Source organism: Semicossyphus pulcher, unplaced genomic scaffold (genome assembly GCF_022749685.1).
Source record: "Semicossyphus pulcher isolate SPU_LCO1_2020_fin unplaced genomic scaffold, fSemPul1.0.p SCAF_4, whole genome shotgun sequence".
NCBI classification, from domain to species: Eukaryota; Metazoa; Chordata; class Actinopteri; order Labriformes; family Labridae; genus Semicossyphus; species Semicossyphus pulcher.
In genome coordinates this window covers 29,964,104-29,981,378 of record NW_027211715.1, presented here as the reverse complement: position 1 = coordinate 29,981,378, position 17,275 = coordinate 29,964,104, and the positions used below count along the sequence as shown (strand labels likewise).

General features: G+C 40.0%; 1 protein-coding gene across 1 annotated transcript; it reads right to left on the bottom strand.

Annotated features, from left to right (window-relative positions):
* Window positions 1-4,909: 4,909 nt before the first annotated feature.
* Window positions 4,910-6,466, bottom strand: foxd3 (forkhead box D3). Its single transcript, XM_069680332.1, has one exon. The coding sequence runs from the start codon at window positions 6,464-6,466 to the stop codon at window positions 5,270-5,272; it is 1,197 nt and encodes a 398-aa protein (XP_069536433.1). The 3' UTR covers window positions 4,910-5,269.
* Window positions 6,467-17,275: the final 10,809 nt, after the last annotated feature.

The window sequence follows — 17,275 nt, the reverse complement described above, 5'->3', positions numbered from 1 at the left end:
TAAATCTCAGCCCAGGGGCATCTTCTCCTCTGTGACCTTTTCTTCTGTTGACGCCGTCGTCTTTGTTCCCAAGGTGTTGGGATTTGCTGGCTGAGACACGTTCCTTGTGGTTGTGGCATCAATTATGCATAAATAATAATAACCACGGACAACTGCTGATTTGCAATGACATTTTCATTACAACGGCAGCAGCCTATAACTCACTGGTAGCCATTAGTTATTAATGCCCGGCCACGCCAGCTTTACTTTGTCATTTATTGCTTCATCTCTATGCCTTTTTAAATATTCAGTAACTGCTGTACCTACATTTACTGTCTGTGATCTCCGCCCAGGAGAAGGCTGCAGCTTGTGGTGGACGATGACCTAGTTGTTATGGAGGCCTGGGCCTTGCTCGCCAATGCCACAGCAGTCTATCATACAAACTGTCGGGTTTGCTCCAGCGAGTCAGACTTGGTCTTTTTGGCTTTTTTGTCACACTTTAGACTCTTAACATATAAACAAATAAAGACCTATAATTCAGAAATCACTCTTTTGTTAAAGCAATTCTGTAGTGGTCTTGTATGATGACTTTATAAGTCTGCAAGTTATCTTATTAATACAATCTAAAGACATAGAAGTCCTGCTATTCCTTTATCACTGTAGATATGATCTGAATTGCAGCATGTTTGGTGTTCATGCAATACACATACAGATATCACCCTTGTCTCCAAGGCTTTAGAACCCCATATTACTCCCTATTCTAGATGTATCATGATGATTTTGAATTGTTTTTTTCTACTGAAACTCAACATCACAGCTGCAACAATTCTTTTCTTTTTAATCGATGGCCAGAAGTCAGTGAATCTTCAATCCTACTCAACAAGCCGTGATTGATTACACAGTCAGAGTGACACATTGTTTTCTTTTCCGAAATATGTTTTCACCCAGTTGTTTAAGATCCAAGTGAATAGTGAATGTACACTATGATAAAGCTGATTCATCCATGATCATATGACGTGCCCTTAAAATGTGAAGTTTCCACATGTGACTCTGCAACAGAAAGCTATTTATCTCTCATAGACAAACAATAACACAGATGCTGTACACTCGGACATGACAGTGACACTACACAGTCAAAAACTCAACATTAATAAGTTTGAAGTGACTTTCTTGACCATCCATGTTGTCTTTCAGTAGTTCAGTAAAGTTAAGTAAAGAATAAAGTTATTCAATAAGGTTGTTTGCTTATGTGCATGGACAGTAATAGGAGATTGCTTTAGTATTGTTTATTGGTTGCATAACAATTAGTGCCTTCAGGTAAAATACGTGACATATGGAGCTCTTGTGGTTCGCTATAAATAGTTCAAATGAATCATGCACATTGAGGAACTACAGGACAAAAGCTTTTTTCACTAGGGTCACTGAAACACGGCCCATGACTCCAAGCATTATCAATGAATGAATGAATGAAACTATAGTGTAAACTTCTGGTACAAATAACAAAGACATGTGTAACTTTTCATCAGTCTGTGCTTCCGTTTTCCCTTCCTGGATGTACACTTTAGTATCAAAAACCATAGTGCGTTCATAAGATACAGTATCTGTGGTAGAACCACGCTGACTAAGTCTTGTGTTTGTTTGCTAAAACCTCGAAGAGCCTTAAAAGTCTTAAAATCACAACCGAGCAGTGTGGGCTTCACCACAGAAGGATTACCCTTGTAGCCGTCATATTTTCCTGAAGACTTTGCACAACCTTTCCAAATAAGTTTTCTCCAGATACTTTTGTCACAACTTTTTTGGTGCATTGTAATTCTGATATCCAAATCTGCTTACATACTTTCAGTGGAGTTTCTATAGAAATACACAAGGTTAATGTCAACCACGTGTGAAGAAACATACCAAAGAACACCCACACATCCAACAAAAACCTTTCCTGTTGTTGTATCCATTTAAAATACTTATTTATATCCATTTTGAAAGGATTTAAAGTCTAAATGAGCCGTTATATTTGCTAATTTCTTCAACCTGCTCGTGAGTTCACTCGCTGCTTAAATAAAACACACATTGAGCATTTTATTTTGAAAGACTGTCGAAGGAGACTAATATAGACTGTCTGCTGGAGCTGTGGGAACCTCCGTCCAGACTCCCCTCCACCTGTGCACAGGCACGTGCAGCTGCATGGGTCATTATCGAGTGCATGTGGGCGCGCGCGAGTGTGACTGTTTGCTCTTTAAATTAGGGTATTTGTCAACTCTACATTGGATTGTTGGCAACATAATAACATGAAACACATTAAAACAGTGCGTTTGATTTCGATACAACTAAATATGAATCAATGACTAACCGATAAAGGGTAAAAAAAAACAAAAAATATTATAGAGCGAACTGCAGTGCTTTTATCAGGTACTTTTAACACATTTAAATATATATTTTAAAATGTCACGGGTAATTATTTGGAACACTATTTTCAATTTATGAATAACGTTTTTGTGTAGCTGAGATCACGTTGAATATCTCATGTTTTAATGTTGTCTTTCCCCATCATTCGCTTCTTAAATCCAAATTTAAAACAGTTAATTCCCTTGTGAAAGAGAAATAACTCTATTTGCCCTAAAAACGGTATGACTATAATCCTGTATATACTTAAGCTGTGGTTGTATTATGATAAGTGAGGCATGCGGATATAAATATTAACCATAATTATGTTTCTTATTATTATAAAAAGTACTATTACGGATAAAAATCAACGATTGGACCAGAGCTTCATTGAAATTCCTTTAAGGGATTTCTGAATATTCAGTTATTTTGCAGATATTTTAAAGATTAAATCAACCCAAATTATCAGACAAAATCAAAAAAATTATTTAAGCATGAGTGCGGGTTTATCTTCCATCAATCCAGGTAGTTATGTCTTCCTAAATATGTCTTTGATTTTTGATCTGAGAAGTCCGAGGTGTCAGTGAACGCCCCCTAGCGGCCTGAATCTCGTCTCCTCAGAGGTGTTTGTCTTCAGCCTGCAGCAGCATCACCGCTGCACCTTCACACACAGACATCACACTGAGACTATTATATGTGAGATTGTGGGTTTTTTTCCCCCCTTTCTTTTTATTGCAAGCACTCCAATGAGCCAGTGAGACATGATGCACGTGAGCACGAGAGCTTTGCTTTTTTGCTTTTTTGAGGCTGAACTTGGATCACGCGGGGGAATGAATTAGAGATAAAAATAAATAAATAAAAATTGTCATATGACGTGAAAATTTAATTTATTACTGTTAAGCTTTGATCTTTTCTCTTCAGAAAATTGTGCGTCAAATACCCACAAAATGGCACAAGGCTGCACCTTCAATCCAGACTGTATCCTGAACGTGTCCGTGATTGTACTTGAACGTCTCTTTCGCAACCTCTGTAAACTGCCACCAGGGATTAGTATGTGAATATTTACTACGTCATTCTTTTGATGAAATAAGAGCCGAATTATGAGAAACCGGGTGATGACAGAATTTACAAAGAAACAATTAGAGAACATAAAGTGTCTACATTTCTATTTTTTCGATTTATTTTCGAATTATTTGTTTGTCTATTGATAAGGGGACAAAAAAAATTAATTACGTACTCTAATGTGACAAACACGGTAAGTTTGGTATTTAAATACAATCTAAAACACAATTGTTAAATCATACTTATAGTTCTAGGCCCCAGGTTCCTATCTGAAACAATAATAGGCTGATAATAATACAAAAAGGCCGATGTTACAATAATGAATGAAACGCCAGGGTGACATTGGAGAAGCCTTTTGCATCATCAGCACCTTCTTCGGTGTCTGACAGTGAAGTGAAGCAGAGAGAGGGGCTGCTTTCTCTTTCTCATGGGGATCAGATAAATATAGCACACACACAGACACACACACACACAGCAGCGCGAGCACCATTTGCTGTTTGTGTAAAAGTGATTAGCCAGACACAACTGCGAAACTGTTACCTTTATAGATGCCGAGCCGCAGAATGAGCTGCATGTAAACGGAGCCGAGCAGCGGTGATGTAATGGAGGATTAAAGGTGTGCAAACTGTGACCTCCAGGCAGAGATCGTTATCAGGAAAACAACCGAAAATACAGTTTAAATAACAATTAGACTATTTTATTATTAAGTCATAAATGTTGGTGTATTTTACACCGGGTTGTTTTAGCATCTGAAATATGATTCCAGATTTATGGAAACATTCCGGAAATAACCATAATAACACTCACAGGTGTATTACTAAATGTCCTGGTATAACACGCTTTTATTTTTAATGATAATCACACCTTTCGCTTATTTTTTATTTTTTAAATCCATAGAAATAAACTGTTATTTTTATTAATACGGGATTATGCTTTCGGCAACATTTGTCATCAAATTAAAAGATTATAATTGCAAGAGAAAATGTATTCAAGATCTTTTTCTTCCGTATTTAGATAAAGAAATCTAATACTGTCTGAAGTTTATATGGTTCAATGTTTGTCAATTAGTTTTCCTTCTGACAATTATTATAACAATAAAATGTAAATGTATAAATATAGACTTTAACACCGAAATTATTTGCTGATTTTGATCATCAATAAGCCTCCAAATGATCATTCATAATATATATTTGAATATATATAATATATATATATATATCCACAAGATAATAACACTTTTCCTTCATGTGAATGTCTAATATGAGTTTATATTGTCTATTATTAAAAGTTAAATTCCTTTTACTTTTATTTTCCAAACGTGCATCAGATTATTTAAATGAAAATAATATTTTTCCAGAGCAAATGTCGTTATGTTGTTGTTGTTGTTGTTTACAAACAATTTAAGAAAGTTAATAATGAAAACTGATTTTCATTATTTCCCAGATTTATTTACAAATAAATTCAGTTTACAACACAATATAGCTACATAGAATTACATATATTTGACTTCTTTTTTAATTATAAACAGACTACTTTTTTCAGAGCTTTTTGTGTCTTGTATGAAAAGGAAGCAAAAACAAAAATGTGTCCAGTTGAGCTCCCAATAGAAAAAGAAAATCACAAACAGGAACAAAATGAAAATAAAGACAGGTAAAAGTCAAACAGGTAAAATCTTTTTTACAAATATTTACAAATATTACCTGTACAGAAATATCTCCTTTTTCTTTTCTCTGTTTCAGCAGACTTTACATGGCTACAGAGTCCAGTGTTTATTGATTTGTGCTCTTCACACTTCCCCGTGTTAATAATGTCTTTATATAAAAATAAGAGTTTATTTTCTCTCGCCTTAAAGTCACTGTGAAGGCCATTTGGACACCGCGGCCGCCGTCGCTGAGGGTAAAACATGTCCAGAGATGATATTTGACGGCACGCTGAGGATGGGAGCGATGGCTGCAGAGGTCCGGGACAGAGAGAGGGACTGCGCGCTCAGCAGGGCCGACTGAACTGTCACCGGAGGCCGCAGGAACGCCTGAGCAGCGCCCGGCGAGGACGAGGACGCGCTGGAGACCCCGATGATGTTCTCTATACTGAACGAGGGTCTGTTTGACGGCTCGGATTTGATCATGGACGCCGTGCTCAGGCTGTTGAGCTGCAGCTGAAGACTCGGGCTGAGCTGGGTATTGAACGCTTTTCTGTTCAGCTCTGCCGAGGGGAGGAGAGGGACTCCCGGGGGCAGCATGTGACCTACAGGGGGGATGTACGGGTACTGCAACGCCGCCGGATGGGAGTACGCAGGGTGGATCCCGTAGTGTCTCCCGTAGGGCCCCCCGAGGCTGTACGCGCCGAAACTCTGCATCATGAGTGCGGTCTGGTCCCTCAGCATGTCCGGCTGAACCCTCTTGAACCTTTTTCTTCTTCTGAGGAAGCTGCCGTTGTCGAACATGTCCTCGGAAGCCGGGTCCAGGGTCCAGTAGTTGCCCTTGCCGGGGTTGCCGGGCTCCCGGGGGATTTTCACGAAGCAGTCGTTGAGGGACAAGTTGTGGCGGATGGAGTTTTGCCAAGCGGGGAACTTTTCTCGGTAATAAGGGAAGCGGTTGCTGATGAACTCGCAGATCCCGCTGAGGGTGAGCTTCTTCTGCGGGCTCTGCAGGATGGCCATGGTAATGAGGGCGATGTAGGAGTAAGGTGGCTTCACCAGGCTGCTTTTTGGCTTCTGGAGCCCGCTTCCCGGCGCGCCGCTCTGCTCGTGACCCTCTCCCTTCCCCGTGCCCGTCTCTCCCTCCCCGGAGCTCTCGCAGCACGGACTCCCTCCGCCGGAGCCCATCTCCTCCTTCTCCTCCACCTCGATCTCATCATCCACATCCTCCTCGTCGCCCGGTTCCCCTCGGAGGTCGTGCAGGATGCCTACCCCCGGGCTGTCGCAGTCGCTGTCCCCTCTCTCCATGTCCTCGTCTCCCTCGCCCACAACGTCGATATCCACGTCCTCCGCTGTGAGCACAGTTTGGCCGGACATGTCGCTGGCTCTTTCGCTGCCTCCAGACAGGGTCATCTCACGGCTTCCTCGCTCTCTTTTAAAAAAAATAAAAGTCTACTGGAGCCAAAATCAGCCGGGTGTGATGGGTCAGTGCGCGCACACACACACGCAGAGTCTGCTGGACTTTTGTCGCCCCTGTCAAGAGATCGTGTGTCTCCAAAAATCTAACAGCGGTTGAACCTGCAGCGAGACGGCCAAGTCAAAAGGAAAGTTCAACTTCTGGAAATATTTCTCCACTCGGTAAGTCTGCAGGCCTTGTGAAAAGCTGCCTCGGAGTTGTTTGGAGATGTTTTCAGCGCTCCGGCGTCCCTTCTCGACGCGCGTATTTCCTACTGGAGTGATATTTGGAGAGCCAAGTCGAGGTGACACATGCTGCTTTTAAAGGCCGGAGCTTTTAAAAGGACTGTCTGATAGATTACTTTTCCCAGTATAAGATATACTATCAGTGCAGGCCACGTGGTGTGGTGACGACACACGCCCCCTCTCCTCTCCTCCCTCCCTCTCTGCACCCTCCTCTCCGCTCCTCTCCTCTCTGTTAAACCATGCAAACTGGAGTTGTTTCATGGATTTGTCAACAATGGGACATCAGCAATGCTGCTTTCCGCTGATTTCTGTGTTCGTCCGTCATAGACCATTTAACGGTGGCAGAGGGAGGAGGAAGAGGAGGAGGGGGGGGGGGAGAAAATTGGCCTGCGTGATTGAAAGATCTGATGCGCATTAACGTTGCTGCGTAAAAACAACCCTAACATTTAACTTATTTCTCTGTTGAAAGCTGAAGAATGAAAACGACGACAGATAAGTTCACTAACTCATCTATTAAGGGATTTTATTGTTCGCTTTCTGGTTGTGCATGCATTGACTACTCTGCAGTTTAATTTAAACATTTTGCAGTGCATGTTACTGTGCGTAAAGAATAGTTTCGCTGTGCGTAAGGATATTTAACTTTACTGATTTGGTGCTGAAATGCATGCATTGATATTTCCACCTTTACAGCCCGTCGTGCGAATGCAAAGCATGAATTGAAGTCTATTTATTCCCGCAGGATTAGCCGAAGGTGGGAAGAATATTAAGAAGCAGCAGCGGCAGCAGCAGCAGCAGCTCCGGTGACAATGAATGGAGAGAGAATAAAGAATTTCCTTAAGAGTTTGAAGAGGTGCTAACGACCCCGATCATTGCATGATTTTACATTTGAATTAAGTAGGAAATGCGGGCAGCGGGGGAATGCAAAGAGAGCATTTATTCACAAGCATGAAGGTGAGCGGGGAAGGCAGGGCTCAGATACGGAGGGGTTTCCTCCGCAGTGTGAGAACATTTGGGAAGAAAATAAAAGGGGAGAGTTTATCTGTTAAACGATAGAAGAAATGAGCCGGGAATGAACAATAAATGACTTTAAAATCAGATATATACGGCGTGCTTCACGTTTAATTGATTTTATCGGAAGTCTTTTAGCAGGTTAATGAAATTATCCATAATCAAGAGCAGTCAATTATTTCTGACAAATCTTCATTTGAATACATTAAAACATACAAATGAATTACAAATAAAGATACTTTGACATTTCTCAGCCTCAATCTCAGCAATGAAAACGCTGCAAGAGGCCGAAATTATTTTAATTAAGGAAGAAACCTTTGATAAACATTATTATTATAATTGTTAGATTTACATTTTTAAACAATTTACACATTTCACCCATTAATTGACATATTAATTACACAAAGAAAACAGTTTTTTTCCCCAGCACTTTTCCCCTAACAGATCAGTTCTTTTCTTTTCTTTAAAATCCAGTCAGAATTATTTTTGTATCTCACATCTTTTGGACTAAATTGGATCCTTTAACTGCCTTTAACAGGACACAGAGGTGCAGCTTCACGCGCCTCCCTCCGACACCTCTGCGCCCGGTCTAAACGTGGGCATAATCAGACACGATAGTTAATAATGCGCAGTGCGGGTCAAAGGAGGGAAACATGGCTTCCGATTAGACTCGCCTCCCTCCTCGTGTTAATCTCTCGGTGACCTGTGTGATCTGCAGCTCCGTCAATACGGACTACTTAGCAGATGAAACCACAGCAACTTTTATCCTTCTGATCAGCAGCGCCGATCCTTTTACTTATTAGGCCTTTAGTCAGAAAAAAGTAACTTTTGTTTCAGGCTGTCTGTTCTGGGAATGTTTCTTCAAATCGGAAACTTATCTGAACAAAGATTTGTATGTCTCATTTGTGCGTGTTTTCGGAAAATTTCGTGCTTTCCTTCAAAGCAACCACGGTCTTTTTGATATCCATGACCTTTTGAATAATAAATGGTTCTTCCCTCTCAACAGGAAGGTTTGTTATGGAGCCAAAGCCTCGTTTTTGGGGGCCTTTTAAAACTTGATCATGACATGTTTTATTTCAGTTAAATAAAAGAGCTTTTTGAGCCACATTTGGATGCTCTGGTTTGATACTTTCGGGGCATTTTAAGGGGACACAAGGTCATACAGAGTCACTGTCTTAACCACACTCTCTCTTTCTCTCCTGTGTGTGTACCCTCTCTCTCTCCCTCCCTCCCTCTCTCCATGTGTGTGTGTGGAGACAGGTGCAGCCAGCCTCCCATCTTCTTTAAAAAATCCCAGAGTCGCAGTGTTGTGTGAAAGGCGGCGTAACTGCTGATATAACCCGCCTGAAACAGCACCGAGAGGGGGTTTGAAACGCGTCCTTCCTGTGATCTTTTGAAGCCTCATAAATCCGCTTTTATTCCTCCGCAGTTTGTTAATGAAATGTACGTTTTAAGCACACATGCACGGCTTAGCGCGACAAAACCTTTTAGTATAATAAGCCAACTCGCTCCTGCATGAAACCATTAAGGGAGGGGGGGACAGACAAGAGGAAGCGCGAGCAGCAGGAGCAGCAGCAGAAACGCGCAGCGCAGGTGATGGAGAGGAAACAGTCAGCACATGTGATCAAACCAGCAGCAAGGTCACACAACAAATAACTGTGATCATAATAATGTGATGCTCCAGTGATTCTCCAACACCTCTCCCGTAGGTCTCCTCTGTCTCACCCGGGGTCAAAGGTCAGGGTCAGCTGCAGAAGACGGCAGGTGTTTGCTCAAGGACACTTCAGCAGTGAATGAAGGTGACAGAGACTAAATGTTGTAAACAGTGTTGAGACAATATCACGTGTTTCATACTTACATTACTTTCGTCCACTGAAGGGACTTTTCCTCATTTCTCGACATTTTCAAAATAAAACACTTTATAGAAACTCTACAAAACTTGGCCTAGCATGCATTTACAAGCCTTTGTGTAGGCCAGGAGATCAACTATGAGAAATACACACAGTTGCAAAGATTTGGGAGCATTTAAAGCCACTGAAGTTTTCACCCCTCATTTCTGTACTTTGACATTTTCAAAATAAAACAATAATTTACCAGGAAAGTCTTCAAAACTTGGGACACTTTCTCAAGTCTTTTTGAAGGTCACAAGACCAAACATGAAAAGTGCACCAATAAGAAACTGACTTGATCTGGGAGCATTTGTCTGCCACTGAGGTGATTTATACTCATGTCTCCGCGTTATAATTTTCAAAATAAAACAATAATTAGTAGGAAAACTCCTTAAAAGTTAGAAGTAAATATTTCCAAGCCTGAATTACAACCAAATATTATAAATAAACAAATAAGGAACTGATATGAAGGCATTTTATGGCATTTCATTCTGTGTGGGTTGATGCAAAGGGTTGTCAGTGGTGGAAAAAACGTGTGGAGGTTTATTTTGAAAAGGCGAACATTTGCATGTTTTGGATATACATGGACGCCTCGTTTGTCTCTTCAAATTTCTTTTTATTTAAGATTAAGTTGAATTTAAGGAACATTTACACGAATTAAAAAGTGAATGAACACAAACCAAAAACAGCACAGACTTAATAAAAGCACAGCATCATCTCTGCAGTTATCTGACACCAGTGTGGAGCGGGTCGTGTAGCCACTTTTGTTTTCTATTACAATTTAGATATATAAGTTTTATTATGTGTTCATTATTTATGAATTATTCTGTATTAACATATGAATATTCGCTTTTCTGTGTTCTTAATGCAACCATAAAATCAGCGATACAAATAAGAGTTTATTTTGCACGACATTTACACTCATGTAAAGTGCTCAAAATACATAGTCATTAAAATCCAGACGGACCTTCTCTGACTCACCGCTGCATCGGAATCAGCTGTTTTTGAAAGCAGATTTTATTTTGAAAGGCATCTCATGTAATTAATTAGCGTGAGGAGCAGTTGGGGGCAGCAGCTAGTAGAACGGTATGATAAATGAATGGCAGTGTTCGCGCGCCTGTAATTACGAGCATTATGTTAATTATTTTACACCATTTAACCAAATCTTCTGCGTGTCACTTTCAATAAAAATAAATAAGAAAAGGATCCTAAAGCTGAGCGCCAAACAGCAGATTTATTTCACCACATTAACATCTCTTATTTGATTTTTCATGGTGGACAGTGTGGCTTCTACAGGAAGGCATGTGAGCTTTTATTTTGGAAATCACCGTCTCAGCCCTTCTTTTAGAATCCACTCTATCAACCTGCGAGTTTCTGTCAAACAATATGATGGAGGCCATTTTTAACCCTCCTCCCTCCTGCAGCATCAGCCGGAGCAGACCTCCAACACACACTGATCCGCACGTGCACGTGTGTAGGCCTTCATGTGTGTGCAGTTATAGCAGTTGGAGCAGGTGATGCGGAAGGACTCACCGCTCACTTTAGATGTTATTGGTTATATTCATGTATTTTGGTTGAGATATCTGACTTATTGATTGGCTCTAATTTCACGCATCTTGTTGTCTTGATTCCTCGGCTCGTTGTTGGCATGACGCCAGTGGACAATTATACTTTTAAATATCAGACATTAATGTTTAAAGATTGTGCTCCATATTTGGTCAAAGGTGTGACGCACTTTGATAAAGGCCTACCTGCATTTTAGTGGCCAGTTATAGTCAATCATCCGCCTGCGGCCTGTTTCTTATTGCAGCCTGCATGCTTAACACTTCCAATGTGTACCTTTGGCCATGCAGGTCATGCATCATCTTAAAAATCATAGATAGGTTTTCCTTCTAAAGATTGAGATGGATACTTTCGATAAAAAGCGCGTGAATTTGACCCATATAATGATTCTGTGGTAAGCCTATAGGCTACTATGAAAAGTTAAACTAATACAATTCTCTAAAATAATAATAAAATATAAATAGTGTGACTTTTCCCCCCTTTTTTGCAAATTAGTTTTCTTCTCTAAACCATATTAATGTTGTTTGTATAAATTTCAGAGTAAAAGCTTTACAAAATGTCCCATGAATGACTGACGGAGATAAACGTCAGTCAAATAACCTAAACGAATATTTTGCGCTCGTGCACACCAGTCAGCAAATCATACGTGGGTGTTCAGGTCACAAAGGCTCTCCCTCGTTGTCATCTTTGATTATTAGACTGTTATTTCCCTGTTTAATTGAGTCATTACATATTAATTCGTTTATGTTTACGTCATTTGAGGTAAAAAAAAAATAAAAAAAAAAGTCACTATCAGGACTGTTGGAACACATTTTCTCTTATGTCTTATTATTAATATAAAATATATAATTGTATGCGTCTTATTCTTTAAACTAAAACACACTGCAGCGTCTTCCTGCAGCTCCTCCGCCCGTCCTCCGCTGCTCTCCACCCGGCTGTCCGTCAGTAGAGTAGGAGCCCCCGGGGGGAGCCTCCTCTCCCCTCGGCCGGCTGCTGGTGGGAAAGTGACACCTCCTGCTAAATGCAGCCGGATTACCATGCCAATGTGTACTTGTTAAGTACGTGCAATGTCACCCAGTTTGTAGGCTTTTTGTCATTCAGATCGAGGCTGAAAAGTTGCACATCATGTATGTCAGCGCGTTGTGTTTGAGCGCAGAGATTCAGGCTGTAAACGGTGCAAATTGGGCCTATAGAGGGCATTTAACACGGTGTCAAAACACATGCAGCCTGGCTTTGCACCGAATCATTGTCTGTGTAAAACGACAGTAAACAATGTGCTAATACAGCCCATAGGGTGTTAAACGGTTGTGGTATTTGGAGCTTAATAAACGGAGAGCTACAACAGATTTAGAAAAATCAGCAGATACGTGTTTTTTCCACATCTTTAGTTCTTTATTTTGGCAAAAAGGAGCCGTGACTTTGAAATTAAAAGCATCCGCCAAGTCTGGCCACTAATTTACAAGAAGATTTGGGTATTTTAAGTGTTAGCTTGAACATTTTTAGGAGGGAATTTCTAAGATAAAATCACAGAGAAATAAATAATAAGGTTTTGTCTCTTTGTAGATGAAACATGGATTTGTAGATGGTCTGATGGTAAAATATAGTAGATATTGGGAACAGGGGCTCTAACAACATAGAAAAATATAGTTCTTGTACAAAAAAACTCAACATGGATCTTAAAAAAGAGGTGTCCACTTTAAAAATCATGTTGTTATTCCCCTTTAATGTTTACATGTGAGGCAGCTTTTCATCTAATCCACATCAAAAGGGAAACTCTCATTCAGCATGACCCCTGAACTCAATATCCTCCTGCTTATTGATGCATACATATATGTAACATCACACCAAATTACCTCCTACATCCTGCCTGCCTGGCCCATAATAATAATCCTTCAGATAATCTGTCAAGTTCTGCACAAAGACACTTTACCTCCTCTCGAACCCAATTACGGGAATCATAGAAGAAGAAGATGAGGAGGGGGGGGGGGGGCCTTACACCTGGACGAATGAAGTGTTTATGTTACCTGAAGGCAAATATTGAATCCACCTTAAAACCACAATAATCCACCTTTAATGTCCAGCTTGTATTTGCTTTACAAAGAGCGTCCTCGTCTGTTATTCCAGCGTTGGAGCCCATATCCCACATCCTAATCAAAGTCTCTGTGCTGTCTCTTGAAATTACGGACTGCACCTTTAAATTGTCAATTACTGCGAGGTTAAGTGAACTGAATAGACCCAATGATTCAAATCAGGTGTTACAATTTACTGCACACGGCTATCTGACTTCATTGTGGCCTGAATCCTCCTGCTGGCAGACAATGAAGTGATTTATCAGACAAAGGAGAAATATAAATGTGGAGATCTGGCCTCAGCTCATCTGTGGGTATTTACTTTGTAACACATGGTTGTAGCAAACACAATAGACTTCTATTCTTAAGGATGGCTTTTAATTCTCATATGAAGGTTTATAATGGACACAAAATGTGTAAATATAGCACCGAACAATCAGCACCAGTGAGTTTATTTTAGATGTTACTATTACCCAAACTTTTTTGATGCTGTGCTTGACACATGATCGTGTTTTAAGTAATCTGAACCTCCTGTGAGCACACGAAACACCCCAATCAGTGGGTCACTAGTTATTAGTTAACTAGTGTTAACTATTAACTAGTTATACTAGTTATTTTCAACTTTACAGTTGTAAATCCAAGTCTAAAATATAATATAAATGTAATTACAAACTAATAATCTACTCTACCTCACTGACTCTCTGTTGGTCTTCACTTATATACGTGCCATTATAACTTCTACTATACTCTAATTACTACGTAACTTATTGCACTATATTATATCATTAGTATTTCTACTGTTACTGTTATATATATTATATAGTATATTATATTCTAGTATTGCTGCTGTAATATACATTATTACGTTATTATAGATTATTGATGCCATACTGTATATTATATTACACTATACTATATATATACTATACTGTACATTACAGGCAACATACAAGCAAATCTTATGGCTAAGCTGGTGTAGTGGATTACATTAGATTTTCCAGGTGTACCTAATGAAGTGGCCGGTGGGTGTACACACACTGTCATAAACAGCACTGTAGTTATTTGCCATCTTTATTACTGCACCTTATCCATCTTACTTTACCCTATAACTGTCACTTTATCTTGCAATCACTCCTCCTTGTATAACAGTAGTATATACCTCGTATTTTATTTGTATCTATTCTTATTTTTATACCGTACTTACTTACTTGCTATTCTGTATTTGTACTGCTCAATAAAGGATTATCTTATCTTAGATTATCTTAATGTCACTATTTTCTACTGCTATCCTTTGACATTTTTAGTGTCATATACATTAACTTCTATAACCAGCAAAACTTGAGCATGTTGTGTTTTACACTGTCTCAGTTTAACAGGAAGTATCAAGAGCCTTCACTTAAGAGAAAGTATGAATAATACACACATAATACATAAATGTTCAGACTCAAGAGTATCAAAAGTAGAAGTACTCAATTTAGATAATGTAATCATGTGGACAGCTTTTTACTGCTGCAGCTAATCTTCTTCTATTTGATCCACGATGCCTTTAAGTGTTGGCTCTTTTCATTGGAATTATCACGCTCTTTACTTTCTAAAGATGTACCTTGTAAAATGTAAAGAAATGCCGTCAAAACAACAAGGTGACACCTTCAGATTTCTTGACTTGCCTAACCATTAGTCTGAAAAAAACACATGTTAAATTAATTGTCATTTAAAATGAGGATAAAGCAGCAAAAACCTCACTTTTGAGAAGCAGGAACCATCAAATATTTGGTATTTTTGCATTAAATTACTTAGAAAATGAACTGAAATAGTTATCACAATACATAACAACCGACTAATCAATCCCTCAGTTCTAATTTGATCTAACATTGCATAATAATCTAAAACAATACATCATACTTTATAGTTGTTAAAATGTTTTGTTTGTAAAATCACACTTGGAGGAGATGCAATTAATGATAGCTGTTTGTTTAATGTAGTGGAGTTGAAGAGAAAATACTTCTAATACTAGAAAAGTAGTTTAAATTTGCATTCAGTTCCTGTCAATCAATGCAGAATAATCACATTTTAGTTTGAGTAAATAATGAAACAGAAATAACACAAACACAGGGTCAGAATCAGGCGATTTCCAGTGTATAATTCCGCTAATTTGCTCATATTACAGTGTGTACTTTTGGTTTTAAGCTTTAACATCTCCACATAATAAAGTTAACAGCTAAACAGTGTTCACACCCAAAGTTCCCACCCTCACCGGAGTCCAGAGTCAGCCACACAAGCATCAATATTTTACGTTCCCTCCAGAATCCTCTTTAAAGATGCAATCAATGCCTCCTATTCATTATCCATGTGTATGTCTTCTAGGTATGGCCTTTGTCATTAAGCAATAATTCACCCCTCCACAGTCCCACATTACTCCGCTGCTCCATACTTTTACAAATGCCTCGGGGCTATAAATACTAATGAAATCTCTTTGCTTAATTTGATTTTGCTGGTACACTTGCAGTTATGGCTGAACTTTCCCACGAGAGAGGCTGATTGAACACTTTCAAGTCCTTATGGAAGCAGGAAAACATTCCAAAGAGCTGGGGAGATCATTTCCATAATTACCCCGATTGGCAGCCTAATGACCTTCTGCGACAATAAAAAGATCTCTTGTTAATTCCATTTCTGTCGCTGACATTCAAGAGATTCCTATCTTACATGTTTGAGGGTTCACAAGATAACAAGTGTACTTTTTTTCCCTCCCATTTTCAGCGCGCAAAAGAGCAGCCCCATTCAGATTTCAGCGATGTGGCTCTGCTGTGAAAGGGATCTGCTTGTGCCTGCACGCCTCGTCCACCCATGCCCCCAAAATGTTGGATAATTTATGGGCCTGGGGGGAGATTATAAAGATGGATCTTTGAGGCAATCAATTCTCATGTTGCGTTTTGAATGGTGGGATAGAAATGAAGTGCAGAATAATTAAAAAGATCACAAGTCCCCCCTCGCATGTAATAATGAGTGGCTCCAGAGGCAGTGGGCTCTGCCACAGCGCCGCAGGAAGAGCCTTTGATTCCACTGAGAGGACACCCGGCCCGGTCCAACACGCCGCCGCACAATGGGGGGGTTTCACCGCCATGGCCGCATTGCAAAAATCTGGCTCTGTGACTGTTTGAGGACTGTGTGATTGTCCAGCAGATCATAAGCAGAGGCTGTTGTCAGAGGAAATGAGGAGGAGGAGGTGGAGGAGGAGGGGGGGTCTTGTTGCTTGGACGTCCAAAGTCAGGGTGACTCAGAGCTGGCATGAAAAGTGTCGGGGGCGGTTGTTTGGAATATGTTTCGCTGTGACCACAATGCTCAGAGTGTTCATGATGTTAAAATAAAACCCATCCGCTGTTTGCATGTGAATCAGTGTCAAAATGTAACATCAGTCTCTCTGTTGTGCCTCGACAGATTCTAAGGCCTTTTTATACCTCTGAATGTATTAGGCTAAATGTGACATGTGCATCTGTGATTAGCCGCTACGCCTGCTGCTTGTCTTTGCCTGTCAATTGTCCATTTTCTTTCTGTAAAAAACATGCTGTTTGGAGACAAACCTCACACACACACACACTGCTCTGTGCGAGCCTAAAGCCACTGAAAACCGAATGCACAATAGCTTTCTAACTATGTTATTTACAGTCTAGTGGACATAATAGCATGCATCTTAAAGTGTTGGTTTCCATCCATATTCCAATTGTTGACCATTGTGATGTTGGGTTTGAATTGGGCGTAGTAAATCTTGGATATTTATTATTAACTCTGCAGAATAGTCTCAACCAGCTATTTGGCTGTTTACACCGACAGTTAGCGTCATTTTGTGAGTAATAGTTAACAGTCGCAGGTGTTGATAGCCTACTGGGCTGTCTATTTGTGGCTGCAGGAGTTTAGACGTTTGAGTTTGGACGTTGCTGATCTATCTTCCGCTGCGGGCGTTGAGCGCAGCTGGAGGGAGTTTGGCTCTGCGACAA

What these genes read in the sequence shown, in the direction of transcription:
- foxd3 (XM_069680332.1), bottom strand. Translation starts at nt 6,466, where the DNA reads ATGACCCTGTCTGGAGGCAGCGAAAGAGCCAGCGACATGTCCGGCCAA.